Source organism: Sarcophilus harrisii, chromosome 1 (assembly GCF_902635505.1).
Source record: "Sarcophilus harrisii chromosome 1, mSarHar1.11, whole genome shotgun sequence".
Classification (NCBI taxonomy): Eukaryota; Metazoa; Chordata; class Mammalia; order Dasyuromorphia; family Dasyuridae; genus Sarcophilus; species Sarcophilus harrisii.
The window spans coordinates 446229833-446248447 of NC_045426.1; the positions used below are offsets into that span (position 1 = coordinate 446229833).

Consider the following 18615-nt stretch of genomic DNA (forward strand, 5'->3'; position numbering starts at 1 on the left):
GTCTCTCCAGGACTCTCTGAAATCATCCTGCTGGTCTTTCCTTATAGAACAATAATATTCCACAACATTCATATATGACAACTTATTCAACCATTCCCCAATTGATGGGCATCCATTCAATTTCCAGTTTCTAGTCATTACAAAAAGGGCTGCCACGAACATTTTGCACAGTAGAAACACTCCTGGATCAAAGCATATGCACATTTTGGCAGCCCTTTGGGCATAATTCCAAATTGCTCTACAGAATGGATGCATCCATTCACAATTCTATCAACAATGTATCAGTGTCCCAGTTTTCCCACATCCCCTCCAATATTCATCATTATCTTTTCCTATCATCTTAGGAAATCTGAGAGATGTGTAGTGGTACCTCAAAGTTGTCTTAATTTGCATTTCTTTGATCAATAGAGATTTAGAGAACCTTTTCATTTGACTAGAAAGTTTCAATTTCTTCATCTGAAAATTGTTCATATCTTTTGAACATTTATATGATGTTTTTCTTTAAGCTTTGATCACCTTTGTCTTTGCCTTTTATTAGAATTATTTTAATCCTAGTATAATGGGGGGTTGATCAGCAGAACCCCTAATCAATTGATGAATTCCTAAATCAATCTGATGAGATTACAGGGGTTAAACTGTTTTAGTCATCTAAGGAACATATTCAGTAGAAATAGATCTAAGCATTGACACTTTACCAACTCTGGTCTTCTGAGATTGGGGCTACATGCTGATGCCTGATTAACTAAAACTCAGGAGGATGGACTCTTAATAAAGGAAACAACTACTTTGTGCTCTATAAGGGTAAGCTATGAAATCCTTTCCCCACCTTGTTTTCACTTACTTATTGGAACTGCTAATTAGAATAGAGAGCAAAAGAAGAATTTCTATTTGCCTTGCTGCTAAGAGTGTTAGAAAAGGTGGCAATATGTAGGGGAATTCCATGGTGAGTGGCCTGTACTTGCCTATGCTTCTCAAGTAAGCTTGAAAAGGAAGAATCTGGACCTCAAATTCTTGGCCTTTCAATTTCCGTTTTTGAGCTTATGTCAGAGACTAGAAATCCTGATAATGGACATTTCTAAGTAGGAGAAACTTCACAAGGTAAAGGAGAAGAATAGTTTCCATAGAGGATTAGCCTGCTGTTAAAGGAGTAAGAATATGTTATTACAATGTCACAAGAGTCCAGGAAATTTGGACTGTATCAAAATCTTCATAGATTTGCTGTGACTTACTCAAATAATGAAGATTTAACATGAATGGAGAGTGTTTATTTAATGATTCCACACAGCATTTTTATCTTGAAGAGAACCAATTAATTCTGAAATATCATTTCAATCACTTTATGTTTATTTGTTCATGGGCTTTGGAAGATTTGGGGATTTTTTGTTTCGTTTTGTTTTGTTTTGTTTTTTAATCACCTGCATTTTTTGTGGTGGAGGAAATAAAAGCTAGCCTATACTCAACACCCATTTGAACAATGAATCATGAGAGACAGAACCTTGTTAACCCACATCTGGGGAAACGTAGTCATTAGCCATACCTAAGCTTTATTCAGATTTCTCTAGAGTTTCACTCTGAGGAGGGGGCAGTGAGGAAAGGAAGATAATAACTCCTTTGTGGTCAACCCCCAACTTTGTTTGAGCCAAGATTCTAGGAGGGTGGGGAGAAGACAAAGCCTGCATGATGGGTAACACTCTATCTAAATACAATAAAGGAATAATAATATAAACTTTTAATTTGAAGTCAATCTGATCTCATTTTCTCTAATACACCCCTAAGAAAACAGAAGCTATTTACTTCCTTATCTGAATTATTGTTTTCAAGAGAAAACTGGTTCTCAGTAATAATTTAGAGATCTAAAAGGAAGTTCATCTTTAGTTCATTGACTAGGTTCGTATTTACCTTCAGGAACATCTTCCTTCCTTTTCTCTATGCACCACTAAAAGCGTTAAAAGAGAGATATTTTTGCCAAGAGATCAGGTTCCTCCTTTTCCCATTTCTGCTATTCTAATGAGTACTAGGCCATATACTCTGTCCTCAAAGCAACATGATCCTGACATAAAAACCTTCCAATAGCTCCTTCCTACCTTATTTATATCCAGGTTCTAGTGGTGAATTACTTTGATGAGATTGAGGAAATACCAAATGATGAGACTGATGAGAGTAATTGCCCCCAAATGTTGAGGTTTGGCACCAATCATGTAATGAGTTCACAATGCCTTTCTCCTTTGTCAAAAGGTAGATTTATTTATGAGAAGAGATTACAGAAAAAAATGAAGAGGTACCAGAAATGGTAAATATGAAATAGATTTGGAATAACATATAGTTTTCAAGGAAAGAGGTTTTAACAATTAACAATAGAAAAGATAAGTTCCCCAGTGGAATTCACAATTAACCAGGAGAAAGGGAATAACTATGAGGTGGGAGTATACCATTGAGTGGTAGGCTAAATCCATAGAATTTAACACCGTAAAAGAGTTAGTTAACTATAAGAAGGAGAAAGACACTATGAGGCATGGGGGAGGAGAAAGACAACAACGCAGAAGCTATGTTGAGCTAACCCAAAAGGGATTCAACAAGAATGGCATAGATCATCAACAGATTTATTGGGAAAATTTATCTTTGGAGGTTTGACATAATTTGGCTTTCTGATTGGAAAGGTGGGGTTCTAGAAGACCTCCACCAAGGGTAGGACTGTAAGGTTGAATTTATCCCTATCAATGCCCTTCCCTGCTTGCCTCAGGGAATAATCTTATCAATACCTGAGGCTTTCTCTGCCAACTCACCTAGTGACCCAGGTCTTCATCAGCTTGAACAATTATCTGACTCCAGGTCTGGCACTCTATCCACTGTGCCATCTAAGTACCCCAAGTCTTCTTTCATCCCCATCCCATTATTTAAAAAAAAAATGCTTCTCTTATGCCTCCAGGACACTCTTGGATATGGAAAATGAGAGAGAAGAGTCAAAGATGATTCAACAATTTCAAGTCTAGAAAGAAATTATTCTAATTCCCATATTAAAAATATTACATTGACTTAAAGTTTTATTTCCTAACTGGTTTTGCTTCTCTGTAAATATCTTCTTACCTTGAGAGGTTCACACATTTAAGTCAAAACCATCTCACATAGAATTGATTTATATGGTAATCAAAAAGATAGAGCTGGGATATTTCCAAAGGAAATGGAACAGAGGAAAGAAATTTTATTAGTGAGGAGAGAAAGGTCTTTAGTATTGAGCGCTGCAAATAGACATAAAGGGGAAGGATAATGAAGAAACAGCATAAAATCTGAACATCTTTCTCTTCAGTATTAGCCAGAAGGGTTAGCCTTGTGTAGGTAGTTAGCTGGAGTCAGAGAGACCTGACTCCAATACATACAAGCTGTATTGTTCAAGTCATTTAAGTTCTCTATAATCAAGACAACTCTCTAGGATTATAAATTGAAGAGAAAGTGGCAGCTAGTATCAGTAAAGGGGGATTTCTTATCCAAGATTTCCCCAAATTGGTGAAACTGCAAGTCTGTTAATCAGGAAGTTACATGATTCTCATGGAGTTTCCCTCACATATGCAGGACCTGGACAATGGCTTTCTTTAAGTCAATGACTTGTTTCATTCACATGATGAAGTGGCCTTACTGCTTACCAAGAATAATTCCTCTATTTGTTCAAGTGATTCTATTCTATCCCATCTCCACCACTGGATTGTCCCTTTTGTCATCCCCATTCTTTCACTTATTTTCATTCTGTCTACTAACTCATTTTCTACTGTCTAAATACACCTGTCTTCCCCAACCTGAAAAAAAAAAAAATAACCCTCACTTGATCCTTCTATTTTCATCTCTATCCTGTATCATTTTTGTCACTAAACTCCTTTAAAAGCTCATGCAAAACAGAATAAGTGTTTCTACTTTTTCTCCTCTCATTCTCTTCTTAACCCCTTACAACCTAATTTTTGACTTAAGATTCCACTAACACATATTTCTACAGAGTTGTTAATGATTCTAGTTGCTAAATCTACAGCCTGTTCTCAATCTTCATTCTTTAAGATCTCTGCAGTTTTTGACAATATTGATCATTCTCTTTTTGATACTCTTTGCTCCCTAATTTTGGGGGGGTACCTCTCTCTCCTAATTTTTCTCTTACCAGTCTACCATTCCTTCTCTGTCTTCCTTGCCATATCTTCTTACAGATCATGCCTTCTAACAGTGGTATCTTTCATAGGTCTGTCCTGGATCCACTCCTCTTCTCCCTCTATACTACTTCATTTGGGGATCTCAGTTTCCAAGGATTCCAGAATCTTTATGCTGATGATTCTCAAATCTGCCTATCCTGTCCCAAAATCTCTGCTAACTTTTTATCTTCTATCTCCAACAGTCTTTCAGATATCTCTAAGTGGATTCCAGTAGACATTAGACAATATGTCTAATATGGAACTTCTTATTTTCCCTACATACACACACACACACATACACACACTATTTCCATGTAACTGTAGAGGGCCAAACTATCCTCCCAATTCCTCAAGTTCACAACCCAGAAGTCATTCTGAATTTTTTCACCACCAACACCCCCACAACTCAATAAATTTTAGCAGCTCCCTGTTGCCCTCAGCAGCAAATACAAAAGGCTCTGTTTGGTATTCAAAGCTCTTTATAACTATTCCTTTCTTATTTTTCTAGTCTTTTTACACCTTACTTCCCAACACATACTTTTTAATCCAATGACATTAGTCTCCTGCTTGTTCCACAAATAAGAAACTCCATTTCTCAACATGATAAACCAAGTGATAAAGGGAGGCAAAAAGAAATTTGTAAATGAGATACTGGAATAGAGCCTGTGGCACTGTCAGCTCTCAGAGCTCCAGTCATTCTCTAAATTTAAGCAATAGTGTGGAGAGTAGGATGTCCATGAGCCCAGGATAGTGTTAATGTAAATCAAGTGGAAGTAGCTATTGAGTAATGACCAAGGACTGGAACCTATGCCAACTGTTAGCCAACTCAAGTAAAATTAAAAGGTGGCACATGTACAAAAATGTTTGTGGCAGCCCTTTTCATAGTGGAAAGAAATTGGAAACTGAGTGGATGCCCATCAGTTGGAGAATGACTGAATAAGTTATAGTATATGAATGTTATGGAACATTAGTATTCTATAAGAAATAATCAGCAGGATGATTTTCAGAAAGGCCTGGAGAGAGACTTATGTGAACTGATGCTAAATGAAATGAGCAGAACCAGGAGATCATTGTACACAGCAACAGCAAGATTATATGATGACCAATTCTGATGGATTTGACTCTTTTCAACAGTAAGGTAATTCAGGACAGTTCCAATGGTTTTGTGAGGAAGAGAGCCATCTGCACTCAGAGAGAGGACTGTAGGAACTGAGTGTGGATCACAACATAATATTTTCACTCTTTTTGTTGTTGTTTGCTTTCATTTTATTTTCTTTCTCATTTTTTTTCCTTTTTGTGCAGCATGATAATTGTGGAAATATGTGTGGAAGAACTGCACATATTTAACATATATTGGATTACTTGCCACCTAGGGAAAGGGGTGGAGGGAAGAAAAAAATTTAGAACACAAGGTTTTGCAGAGGTGAAAAATTATCTATGCATATGTTTTGAAAATAAAAAGCTTTAATAAAAATATTAAAAGGTGGTGGTAATTATAATATTTGAAGTTGCCTTAGTCTGATAAAGAAACAGAAGAAAATAGGCAGCTAAATAGTATAGTCAATAGGGCACTGGACCTAGAATTAAAAAAACCTAAGTTCAAATGTAGCCTCAGACACTTATTAGCTGTGTGATCCTTTATAAGGAATTAACTTCTGCTTACCTCAGTCTCTTTAGTGGTAATATAAGGATAATAACAGTACCTACCTCTCAAGTTTGTTATGAAGATCAAATGAGATAATATTGTAAAGCACTTAGCAAAGAATCTGGAGCATAGTAGGTGCTATATAATTGCTTATTCTATAATGTTACATTCCAAATAGTTCAGATTCCTAAAACTCCTATATTTCACCTACAGTTACTTCTGAAATATACTAATTCATATATGTAAAATATATATAATAAATCTAAATATATATAATAAATAAATATATAATAAATACTGAAAAAATATATATTACACTAACCTTTTTCTCCCTCAAGTTTTTTCTAGTACTTAGTGATTCTTTTGACGTTAGAGCTTCTGAATCTAACTGCAGTCAAAGCTGAGAAACATCAAGAGTCAGAGCTATATTACACAAAAGCAACTCCAGACTCTGACTTGCACTGGCATAATGAATTAGATTGTGCAACACCAGAAATAAAGGTCTGGACTCTCTAGCAATGCTGAGTGCTTTCATCTTGTAGCAAAACCTTAATATATGATAGCACTATAAATGAAGAGAATTGCATAGGTCCTTAGGGGAAATTAGGCTTCCTGAGAAGTAATAAAGTTATTTTGATTGTTTACCTTCTTAAATGTTTGTCCTTGGCATTTTCTAATGGCTAAAATAAAGTCTATCTTATATTCAATGGTCGATTTTGTTGGGGTTTTTTTAATTGACTGCTTGCACAGAAGCTGAAGACTTTTCGATTGTTCAGACCCAGACATGATGGTATTCAGTTTGGGGAAAAAGCCAAAATAGACTTCAGCAAAAACTTCCTGAGTCTGAAATGCATCTTTTGAATCCAGAACTACAGTTCTGAGTCACAGATTCATTAAAAATATGTACTCGATATTTTATTTTGTGTATATGAAATATATTTGTATATATACATATATGCACATGTAATTATCTATTATACTAGATAACAATTGAGGAATTTTCAATTAGAAGGTCATGATCAAGTATGTATGTATATATATATATACATATATGCAATATTGTGAATGGGAATGTATACATATATATGTGTATGTGTACATACATATAGTGAGGAAAAGCAGCAGCCTCTCTGAGCTAATCTTTCAACTGGACACATACTTTTAGGTTGGGACCCCCAGGAAGCAGCTTACTATAACTGCCCTCTAGGAGTAATCTTGAAGAGCTGGGATTTTTGGCTTCTGAACCCCCACTACTATCCATTAGTAACCAGCTAATTAACAGCATTAGTTTTGATAGTTAAGATTTACAGAGAAGGTATAGCAAGAACAGTGGGTTCAAAACAATACCCCCAAACTGGCATATAACCTTCCCTTGTCCATACAAGGTCTTTAGGTAAAGTGAGTTCAAAAATAAAGTACAGAGGTATTCAGGAATACAACATAGAGAACATGTGGATCTAACCCCTGAAGATGAGCCCCTTTCTACAATCCATAACTGGCACTTAAGATATACTATAACATTATGCTGTCATTTAGTCGTGTCTAACTTTTCCTGACCCCATTTGGGCCATATTTGAACTATATATACATATATTCACATGTAAATTTGCTTTATCCCATTAATTCATTAGAATATATAGCTCTCAAAGAAGAAATTATCTCTACCACTCCAGATCAATTAACAAACATTTATTAATGTACCAGACACAGTGCTAGGCATTGAGAGTAAACATCGATCAATAATTTTTTTTACAGTTTGTAGTCTTGGTCTTAGGACACTGAAAGGTTGAAGGGATTGTTCAGGATCACAAAATCATTATGTATCAGAAATGGGACTTCCTTACTCTGAAACCAACCCCCTAACACTACCCAATGCTGCTTTTCATCTAGACATCACATGAGATAGAAATACTGATGTAGCTATAGATCTTATATGTCTGAAAAAGGAGATAAGACAATTTTATACTGAGAATAAGGAACATAGTAGATGAACTGCCTAAATATTTGACTAATATCCACTATATGTAAAAATCCAAGGAAATGCTTTCATTGTGTTGAGAAACTCCTCTATGAGAAGTTTGTAGAAAGATGAGAAAGGATGGATGGATTGAAATTTGCAGTGACAAGATCATGGTCGCATAGAATGATCAAAGTAGTTTATTTTGCTAATTAACATTTTGAAATATGAAAACATGTAAATTGGTGCTTTCAGAGTGTACAGGTTAATAATGGTGGGAAGGTACTGACAAATGTTCACAATAATTTGCTGACATACTCAACTATCCCTTAAAATGACTGACAATGACAGTACTCCATCTTAGAATTTGAAAAAAATAAATTTAGAGCTGAACTTCAGTTGTCACACATGTTTTGCCCTATGGTTTTCACCAAGTTTCTCAGGGTCTGCTCTGTCATATCTATAAGAAATAAGATATAGTGGAAATAGTCCTAACTTCTAGATAATAGGATCTAACTTCCAAATTTGGTTCTACTTCTTGCAAGTTGTATGACCCTGTTTAAAAAAAAAAAAAATCATTTAACTCTCTGAGCCTCAGTTCTCCCATTTCTAAAATGAAAGGTTTGGGCCAGCTATTGGATTTTTTAATTTCTCTCAAGACTTACTGAGGACTTTCAAGATTCTGCTATCCAAAACTAGAACTCAACAAAACTTTAAAGTAGGCAAAATTGGCAGTTCAAAGAATCTCACTTCTTCTGTAGTGTCACCACCTCCTCTACCCTGACATTTGCATTTCATCTCTCACTTCCCCTCACCTTCATTTTGTGCTTCATTTCCCTAAGGCCTAGCTCTCAACTATCAGATGAGAAGCAGCATTGGGTCGTGTTAGAGGGTTGATTTAGAGTAAGGAATACCTGGCTCTCAAGTTTCTTGCATGTTGCAACTGTCTTCATTAAGTTACTAAGTGATATCTGTTCAAGGTATTATTCCCACCCTCCTCCACCTGTATTTTTTAAAAGATCCACTGGAGTTAAGACCAGCTAAATGACAAATAGATAGATAGAGTGGATAGATAGAGTACTGTACCTGATTGAGTCAGGAATACCTGAGTTCGAATCCAGTCTCAGACATTTACTAGCCGGATGGCCATGAGCAAGGTACTTAAGGCTGTTTGCCTCAGTTTACTCATCTGTAAAATAAGATGGAGAAGTAAATGGCAAACCACTGTAGCATCTTTGCCAAGAAAACCCCAAATAGGGTCATCAAGAGTTAGATATAACTGAACAATATAAACAAAATTAAAGACCAAAAATTTTCAGGACCTAGGCAAAAAATTCTTTAAGAATTGAAATGCTTATCATTATCTTACAACTAAAATGTTGGTTTGACTATAAATGAGGAGTATTTTAGTATAGCATTGACTGATTTGACCTTCTGAAGGCCAGGTGTGTTCAATTTCATGCCTCCCTTAGAGTCCTCTTGTAACTTCAGGAGGTTTGGAAGGCATTTAGTGTCTCTGTCATAAGCTTAAACTCTCCACCAATTATGTTCACAGTTTAGAGGATTCCCAAGCAGCTCAGTTCCACTTAACTTCTTAATGGTTAGATCAGCTTTTGTAATATATATATTTCAAAAGGATAGCAACAACAACCATACAACATCCATCCTTTAACATATGGCATAACCTTCCTCTTTACTACCTTGGTCTCTGAAAAGAGAAAGGGGATTAGGTTTCCAATTTAACTCAGTTTCTATGTAGCATGATCCCACAAAGTTCTGTGTCTGCAATCATGATCCAAAGTCCTCATAACTCAAACTTCTAAGTCTATGGATTCCATCCACTGTCTACCAAAAACTGAAAAAGGAAATAAATCCAAACCTATTTTTTCAGGCCACAATCCTAAGAAAGAAAAGGCAAGTTCTTCTTCCTTCTACCCACTATAGTGGGCACTATCTGTATTTGTAGAAGACTCTAAGCCAGATTTGAGGAGAGAGTTGTACCCTCTGTTATTTTACCTTCTTACTGTTATTTTATCTTCTTAATAAATTCATTTTATAAAAGCTAATTTCTGGCTGACAGATTATTAATGGTGAACACACCAGTCAAGGAATAAACATTACATACCTACTATGTTCCCAGCATCATACTAAGTGCTGAGCATACAGACAAAGACAAAAGGTAGTGTCTTACTCCCCCCCAAGGAGCTCACAGTCTAATGGGGGAAAAACATGCGAACAACTTTATACAAACTATATACAGATTAAGTGGGAAATTGTTATTGTTGTTTGCCTTTCATTCTTGATAAGGACCATGACATCAGGGAAGTAATGCCATGACATGAAAATGAGTTGGATTTAAGGGAGGGAGGGCTAGGCAAGGTTACCTGACTCACCTGGGTCCAGTGGCAAAACACAGATCAGGATTAGATGCGGTGCCCAATCAGTGAGTAAGGCTAGGTAAGAAGTGAGGCAGAGAATGGTCTGTCTCTTTTACTCAGTCAAAAAATAAACAAAAACAACAAGCTCTCTCTCTCTACACACACATATACACACATATGTATGAACATACACATACATACTCTATATACATGCAATTACATATATGCATATGTACTCATATATGTGTGTGTGTGCATATGGATTACTATATAACTACGCATTTCTTATCAATCTGGGAGAGAAAGACCCTCAGGGTTTCTGGCCAAAACAGTGGAAAATAATCAACTGAGTAAAGACATTGGGATTAAAGGATATTGAGAAAGGCTTCCTCCAGAAGGAAGGATTTTTAGATAGAATTTGAAAGAAGCTAGGAGACAAAGAGCAGAGGGAAAAATACCAGAAATTCTTCCCACAGAAGATGACATTTGAGCTGAATCTTGAAGGAAACAAAAGATTCTGGAAAGCAGAGATGAGGAAAGAGTTTATTCTCATTTGTGCAACGGCACAAGATCACAGATGACAGATTTATAACTGGAGGTCATCTAGTCTAACATCTTCATTATACAGATTAGCAAATTGAGGCTCAAGAGAGTTTAACTGATTTATCCAGAGTCATATAGTCGGTAAATATTAAAGGCAAGATTTGAATCCAGATTTTCTTGACTCCAACACTCTATTCACTAGGCCACACTGTCTCTGTAATAGATCCTCTGGAGGATTCCTCTGTGTGAGGAACAGCAATTAGACCAATCTGGCTGGATAATTTCGTATATGAAAGGAAGTAAATGTAAGAGGGATGTAAAGCAGAAAGATGCGATAAAATGCCATAATAACTCACATTCTGACATACAGTCTCACATACATAAATACTACCAAGAAAGCCACAGTCTTTAAGGGGTTTTTTCTTTGCTAAATTTTGATATAGGCACTATCTTCTTGCAGCTTTTAAAAAAAATAAAGGCCAATAAAATTAAAGATTAACTAAAGAAATAAGGATATTAAAATGTTACCTGAAAAAGAAAAAGTCACTTGTATTTTCATTTTCAATGATTGTTATCAATAGTAGGAAAAAACAAAGAATCATTTTTATGCTAGGTACTGAGCTAGATGCTGGGGATACAAGGACAAAAATGAAACATTTTTCTGGGAAGAAAACAATATGTACAAAGATAAATCCAAAATATATACAAAGTAATTGGTTGGGGATGGAACAGAAAAGCAGGGATGGTCTCAGGGCTCTATATGAGAGAATGCCCTTAGGATAGTAAAGGGACTTAAGATTTTCTAGAGGGAGAGGTGAGAGAGCATAGCAGATATGGGACTTGTCTGTCCAGAGGCAGGAAATGGGAATGTCACACAGGGGAAAGACCAGGCAGGCCAATTAGCTAGACCATAAAGTAAGTTGAAGGAGAAGAATGTGAAATGACTGGGTGAGTAAGATAATGTGAAATCGGGCTGGAGACAGAGGTTGGAGCCAGATAATGAAGGGGTTGTATTTAATTTTTACTTTTAAAAATAAAATAAAACAAGCATTTCCATATGAACAATGGGGCAGAACAGAATTATATATGAAACTGTGAATCTCCATTAAATAAAGCTTGGTTTCCTTTTTATGTATACAATTAATTAATATAATTAATTCAATGTATAACTTTTAAAGCTTTTCTGCTTGTTTGTGATTTCTTCTGGCTTTCCCTCTATTTTCTACTCTTTGGGAGGGTAGGGAGAACCATATCTGAAGCACTCTCTCCCTACAAATTAAAATTTTAAAAAAGTAGTCATAAGAAATATGTAAAATCATGCAAAACAAGTCCCCCCATTGGCCATGCTCAAAAATGTATGTCTCATTTTGCATGTTGAGTCCATCAATCTTTCTATGAGGAAATGAGTAGATGATTCATCTTGCTAGAATTATGTTTGGTCATTTCCTTGAAAAAGGTTTTAAAGACCAGACAGAAGAGTTTTATATTCTGTTCTAAAGGTAATAGGGAGCCCCTGGAGCCTTGGCATGAGCAGTGACATGTTCAGATTTATTTTAGAAATGTAACTTTGGGGCAGCTAAGATGGTAGTCTTTTAAGAGACAATTGCAACAGACCAGAAGAAAAAGGATGAAACTCTGAATTAGGATTTAGTGAAAAAGATTGAACTCTTTGGTCTCTTGTCATATATTTGTATATTGTTTATATGTATGTATATAAATATATGCCATGTGCACTTACATACACATGTATGTATGTATATATGTACTTATATACGTATATGTGTAACTGACTATTCAGAGGTTTATTGTTGTTGTTCACTCATTCAAGTCATATCTAACTCTTTGTGATCTCATGGATGATAGTATGCCAGGCCCTTCTATCCGCCACTGTTTCTTGAAATTTGGCTAAGTTCATGTTAATTGGATCTTTTTTAAAATAATATTTATTTTTTCCCAATTATATGTAAAAATAATTTTTAACATTTTTTATACTTTAAGTTATTGTCTCCCTCTCTCACTCCATTCCTCTCTTGTCCCCTCTCTGAGATGGTAAGTAATTTGATGTTATATATGTACAATTATGCAAAACATATTTCCATATTCATCATGTTGTGAAAGAAAATACAAACTAAATGCACACACATAAAATAAGGTGAAAAGTGGTATGCTTCAATCTGCATTCCATGTTTGTTATTTCCATGACATTATGTGTCCATCTTTTTCTCTTCTATCCCCTTTTTCCTTTTGCCTTCAATCTTTCCCAGTATCAGGTCCTTTTCCAATAAGTCCTGTCTTTTTCATTGTGTTGCCAAAATATTTAAGCTTCAGCTTCAATATTTGATCTTCCTGTGAATAGTTTGAATTAATTTCTTTAAGTACTGACTGATTTGGTCTCCTTGCTGTCCAAGAGGCACTCAAAAGTCTTCTCCAGCATCATAATGTGAAAGCATTCATTCTGTGTCACTCAACATCCCTTCCATCACTCAGTCATACATTATTACCAAAATAACCATAGTTTTGACTATATAGCTATTTGTCAGCAAGGTGATGTTTCTGCTAACAAGATTTATCATAGTTTTCCTTCCAAAGAGAAAGTGTCTTTTAATTTCATGGCTGTAGTAGCTGCCTGCAATGATCTTGGAGCCCAAGAATATAAAATCTGACACTGCTTCCATTTCTTCTTTCTATATTCGCCAGGAATTGATGGGACCAGTTGCCAAGATCTTATTTTTTTATATTATTCTACAAGCCAGTTTTTACACTCTCCTCTTTCACCCTCATCAAGAAGCTTCTTAATTCTTCTTCACTTTCTGCCATCAGAATGTTATTATCTATATATCTGAAATTGTTGATATTTCTCTCAATAACTTTAATTTCAGCTTTTGATTCATTCAGCCTGGCATTTCACATGGTCTACTTTGCATGTAAGTTAAATAAATAAGATGACAACAAACAGCCTTGTAATATTCCTTTTTCCTGAATGGATGCCCATCAGTTGGAGAATGGCTAAATAAGTTATGGAATATTATTGTTCTATAAGAAATGATCAGCAGGATGACTTCAGAGAGGCCTGGAAAGACTTGCATGAACTGATGCTAAGTGAAATGTGCAGAACCAGGAGAACATTATACACAGCAATAGCAAGATTATACAATGATCAGAGAGAGGACTGTAGGAACTGAATACGGATCATAACATAGTATTTTCACTCTTTTTGTTATTGTTTGCTTGCATTTTGTTTTCTTTTTTTTCTTTTTGATCTGATTTTTCTTTTGCAACATGATATTTGTGGAAATATGTATAGAAGAATTGCACATGTTTAGCATATTGGATTAGTTTTCATCTAGGGGAGGGGATGGAGAAAGGGAGAGAAAAAAATTTGTAACACAAGGTTTTATAAGGGTAAATGTTGAAAATTATCCATGCATATATTGTAAAAATAAAAAACTTTAATAAAAAAAAGAAAAAAATGTTCCTTTTCCAATTTTAAACCTTTCACTTATTCCATGTTGGATTCTAACTTGCTTTTTTGACTTGCATACAAATTCCTCAAGAGACAAGTAAGATGATCTCATTTCTTTGAGGACTTTCCATATTTTGTTGTTGAAATCCACAGTCAACAATTTTGGTGGTCTATGAAGCAGAAGTAGATGCTTTTCTAGAACTCTTTTTCTTTCTCTGTAATTGAGCACTTTGATTTCTAATTTTACTCTGCCTCTTTGAAAACCAGCCTACTCTTCTGGTAATATTAATTTCACATATTGCTGAAGCCTAGCTTAAACATAACCTTGCTGGCATGTTAAATGAGCACAATTATTGGTAATTTGAACATTGGCTTTGCATTTTTTAGAATTGGGATATAAAAATAATCTTTTCCAATTTAAAGACCACTGTTGAGTTTTTCAAATTTGCTAAAATATTGAGTATTTTAACAGCAATATTTTTTAGTATTCTAAATAGCTCAGCTGGAATTCAATCACAATTACTAATCTTCTAGTTAGCAGTGTTTCCAAAGGCTTTTATTCTCCAGGTTATCTGGCTCTAGATCAAAAACTACATCATTGTGATTATTGGTGTTGTCAAGATCTTTCTTTTCTGGTTCTTTTATGTATTCTTACCACCTCTTCTCAATCTCTTCTGCTTTGGCTAAATTTCTGTAATTTTTGGGTTTTATCATGCTCTTTTTGGCATGAAACATATGTTGATATATCTAATTTTCTTGAAGAGATCTCTTATCTTTTCCATTCTATTTTTTTCCTTCTATTTCTTTGCATTACTCATTTAAGAAAATCTTATCTCTCTTCACTATTCTCTGGAGTTCTGCATTTAGTTGTATATATGTTTTCCTTTCTTCTTTAACTTTTGCTGTCCTATCCTGAGATGTTTGTAAAACCTCATCAGACAGCCATTTTGCTTTCTTGCTCTTTTTTTCTTTGGGATATTTCTTGTTACTACCTTCTAAATAATTTTGTGAACCTCTGTCCACAGTTCTTCAAGGACTCCATAAATCTATTAGATTTAATCCCTTAAATCTATTCCAGTTCATATTCATAAAGTATGTAATTTAGATGATGCTTATATGATCTGATGGCTTTCTCTACTTTCTTCAATTTCCACGTGTATTATGCAATACTCATGATCTGAGTCACATTCATCTCTGGATCTTATTTCAATTTACTGCATAGTTTCTCCACCTTTGGCTGCAAAGTATACAATCAATCCGATTTTGTTGAAAAAAAGATTTGAGGGCACCTAGGTGGTGCAGTAGATAGAGCACCAGCTCTGAAAGTCAGGAGGACCTGAGTTCAAATCTGGTCTCAGACACTTAACACTTAATACTTCTTAGCTCTGTGACCCTGGCCAAGTCACTTAAACCCAATTGCCTCAGAAAAAAAAAAAAAAAAAAAAATTTTAATGACCAGAGTCATCTTGATAAACTCTATTAATCTCTGCCATATTTAATTTTGTACTACAAGGCCAAACTTGCTCGTTATTCTTAATTACCTATTTTAGCATTCCAATCCCCTTTAATAAATATGACATCTTTTTTGGTGTTATTTCTAGCTGATGTAGTGATTATATTACAGTGATGTTGAATGGTTTGCCTTTAGATTTAAACAGAAATCATTTGATCATTTTTGAGATTATACCCCAGTATTGTTTTTCTCATCCCTTTATTGACTCTGAGGGCTACTTCATTTCTTCTAAGGGATTTTTGCCCACAAGAGCATATGTAATGATCACTTGAATCAAATTCATCCATTCCTGAGATATAGTATGATTTTGAAAGTTCTTGGTAAAGTGCTTTAAACTTTTCAGTGGAAAAGTACCTTGTGGTCTGACCCAAAAAAAAAATTTTTTTAATTAAAAAAAAGAAGTCAGATTTTTCAATGGAAATTTCCACTCTTCTTTCCTTTTTAAATTTGACAGCATCCTCAGAAGCTATTTTTTAAATGAAAGAATACAATTTGAAATGCTTTGCATTTTTATTGGTATATACAAGAATTCAAATAGGAACTTTTCAGATTTTCCAGTAGTAGTTCTTCAAAAAAATCTCAACCTAAAGTTGTGTTCATAGAGTTCTGATGAGGGGGCTAAAGAAATGAATCTGAATTTTATAATTTCAAATTGCTCAATTCTGATCTAATGATGATCTTTGAGATCTACAAGGTTTTTTTCATTTGTAAGTGAATTCAGATTTATCTTAAACATTTTAGACTGAGCTCATTACCTTGAAGTATGTATCTTATCAGTTCTAATAGATTTTTATAAACCTACTGACTGCTTTTCCTTATTGTTATGTTTTCCAAGAAAAGAAACTAAAATGATAATGGCAAAAAGAATTTTCGAAGAGATCTGTGATAGTGTGATGGATGAAACAAAAATAGGTGCTTTGCTGATTTCCCCAAGATTGGGAAAGAATGGACAATTGAGTTTTATTGTAAAGGAGAAGGAATTAAAGAAAGGAGGTAAAGGAGCAGATTTTTTTTTCCTATTTGTCCCTCTAGTTATTCACAAGAGAACAGAAAAAACCCAAAAAGAACAAAGTTCATAATTTTAAAACAAGTTGTGCTAGGTAGTACAAAGTCTTCAACATAGAATTTTTTTTCTCTGGTTGTTCATGGATCATCATGGAAATCCCCAGTGTGAACTGACTGTGAACTCAATGCTGGATTGAAGACTAATTTAAAAGAAGAAGTAAGGAAGGAGGTGAGGGCAGGACATTCATTCTTGGGAAAAAACAAGATGAAGCATTTTTTTTAAGCACTAAGAAAATCCCCAAGTTTAAATGTTCTGTCAGACAGAATTTTTTGAAGGTATGCAGTAAAATAGGAAACACTGAAGTGAAGTAAACCATATATAGTTATTCTAAAAATATCATTAGCTGCATTGTTGGTGGAATTGTACACTAATCCAACCATTCTGGAGAGCAATTTGGAATTATGCCCAAAAGACTATAAAATTGTTCATATCCTTTGACCCAACAGTGTCACTACTGGATCTGTATCCAAAAGAGATGATTAAAAAAGGGGAGGGGGGGGAGCAGCCATATAGACAAATATGTTTATAGCAGCTCTTTTTGTGGTGGCAAGGAATTGGAAATTGAGTGGATGCTCATCAATTAGGAAATGACTGAGGGCATATGAATGTAATGGAATATTATTGTTCTATAAGAATGATGAACAGGTTGATTTCATAAAAGCCTAAAAAGACTTAGATGAACTAAAGCTGACTCAAGTGAGCAAAATCAGAACATTGTACAAAGTAAGAGCAAGATTATGTGATGATCAACTATGATAGACTTTGTTCTTCTCAGCAATACAGTGATCTAAGACAATTCCAATAGATTTGAGATGGAAAATGCCATCCACATCCAGAGAGAGAACTATGAAGACTGGATGCAGATGAAAAGCATATTATTTTTACCTTTTTGTTTGTTTGTTTGCTTTCTCTTTCTCATGGTTTTTCCCTTTTGTTTTGATTTTTCTTTTACAACATGACTAATATGGAAATATATTATGCCAGATTGCTTTGTCTTGAGAAGAGAAGGAGTAAGGAAGGGAAAGAGAAAAATTCAGAGCTCAAAATCTTACAGAAATGAAAGTTGCAAGGTATCTTTACATGTAATTGGAAAAATAAAATACTATTGAGGAAAAAACTGACATTGGCAAAAAGATGTATGAAAAAAACTATACTGAAAACCATACAAGAAGACACCTAAAGAAAGATGGCAAAAGAACTACTTAAAGATGAAAGAAAATGGAAAAAGGAATTTAATTGCAGAAGCAAAAGAAAATTTTCTATGAATCAAACAAAAGTAGTTGTCTGGTACAAAAGATACTTGTTTTTATAAAATATATTTTAAAAATTTTATATATTTTTCATATAAAATAAATTTTTAATAAATAAATTTATGTGTAATCCATCAGCTAGCAAGCATTTGTTAAGAGTGCCCAGAATTATGCCAGGATATGGGGGATAGTGAATATTATATGTCTAGCACTGGCAGGCTCTGGGAAATACAAAAACAAAAAAATATGGCTTATCCCAAGAAATTTGCATTCTTTCCAGGGAGGAATGGCTATACATATAAGTAGATAAAGAATAATTTGAAAGTAGATATAGAATAGGTAGATAGAAAATAATTTAAGGCCAGATGGAAGGATATTGGTAAAATCAAAAAAATCCTCATGTTCCAGAGAAATAGAATGGGAAAAAATGATAGCATGTAAAACAGATGAAAAAACAACAATAACAACTTGATATCAAAAACATATAAGGAATCATTAGCATTTTTAATTCTCTCTCTAAAATGAATAAATGGACAAAGGATATGAACAGGCAGTTTTCAAAAGAGGCAGAGATTGTTAATAAAGCAGCCTATCTCATTGATACTTTAAAGAAATGCAAATTTGAATAACCAAA

General features: G+C 34.5%; 1 protein-coding gene across 1 annotated transcript in view; it reads right to left on the reverse strand.

Moving 5' to 3' along the window:
- Window positions 1–8397: 8397 nt before the first annotated feature.
- The window catches only part of LY96 (lymphocyte antigen 96), a 37073-nt gene continuing 26855 nt past the window's right edge, over window positions 8398–18615 (reverse strand). Inside the window, exon 5 of the mRNA XM_031946246.1 lies at window positions 8398–8957. Coding sequence (XP_031802106.1) covers window positions 8892–8957 — 66 coding nt within the window. The 3' untranslated portion in view covers window positions 8398–8891. The remainder of the gene's footprint in view (window positions 8958–18615) is intronic.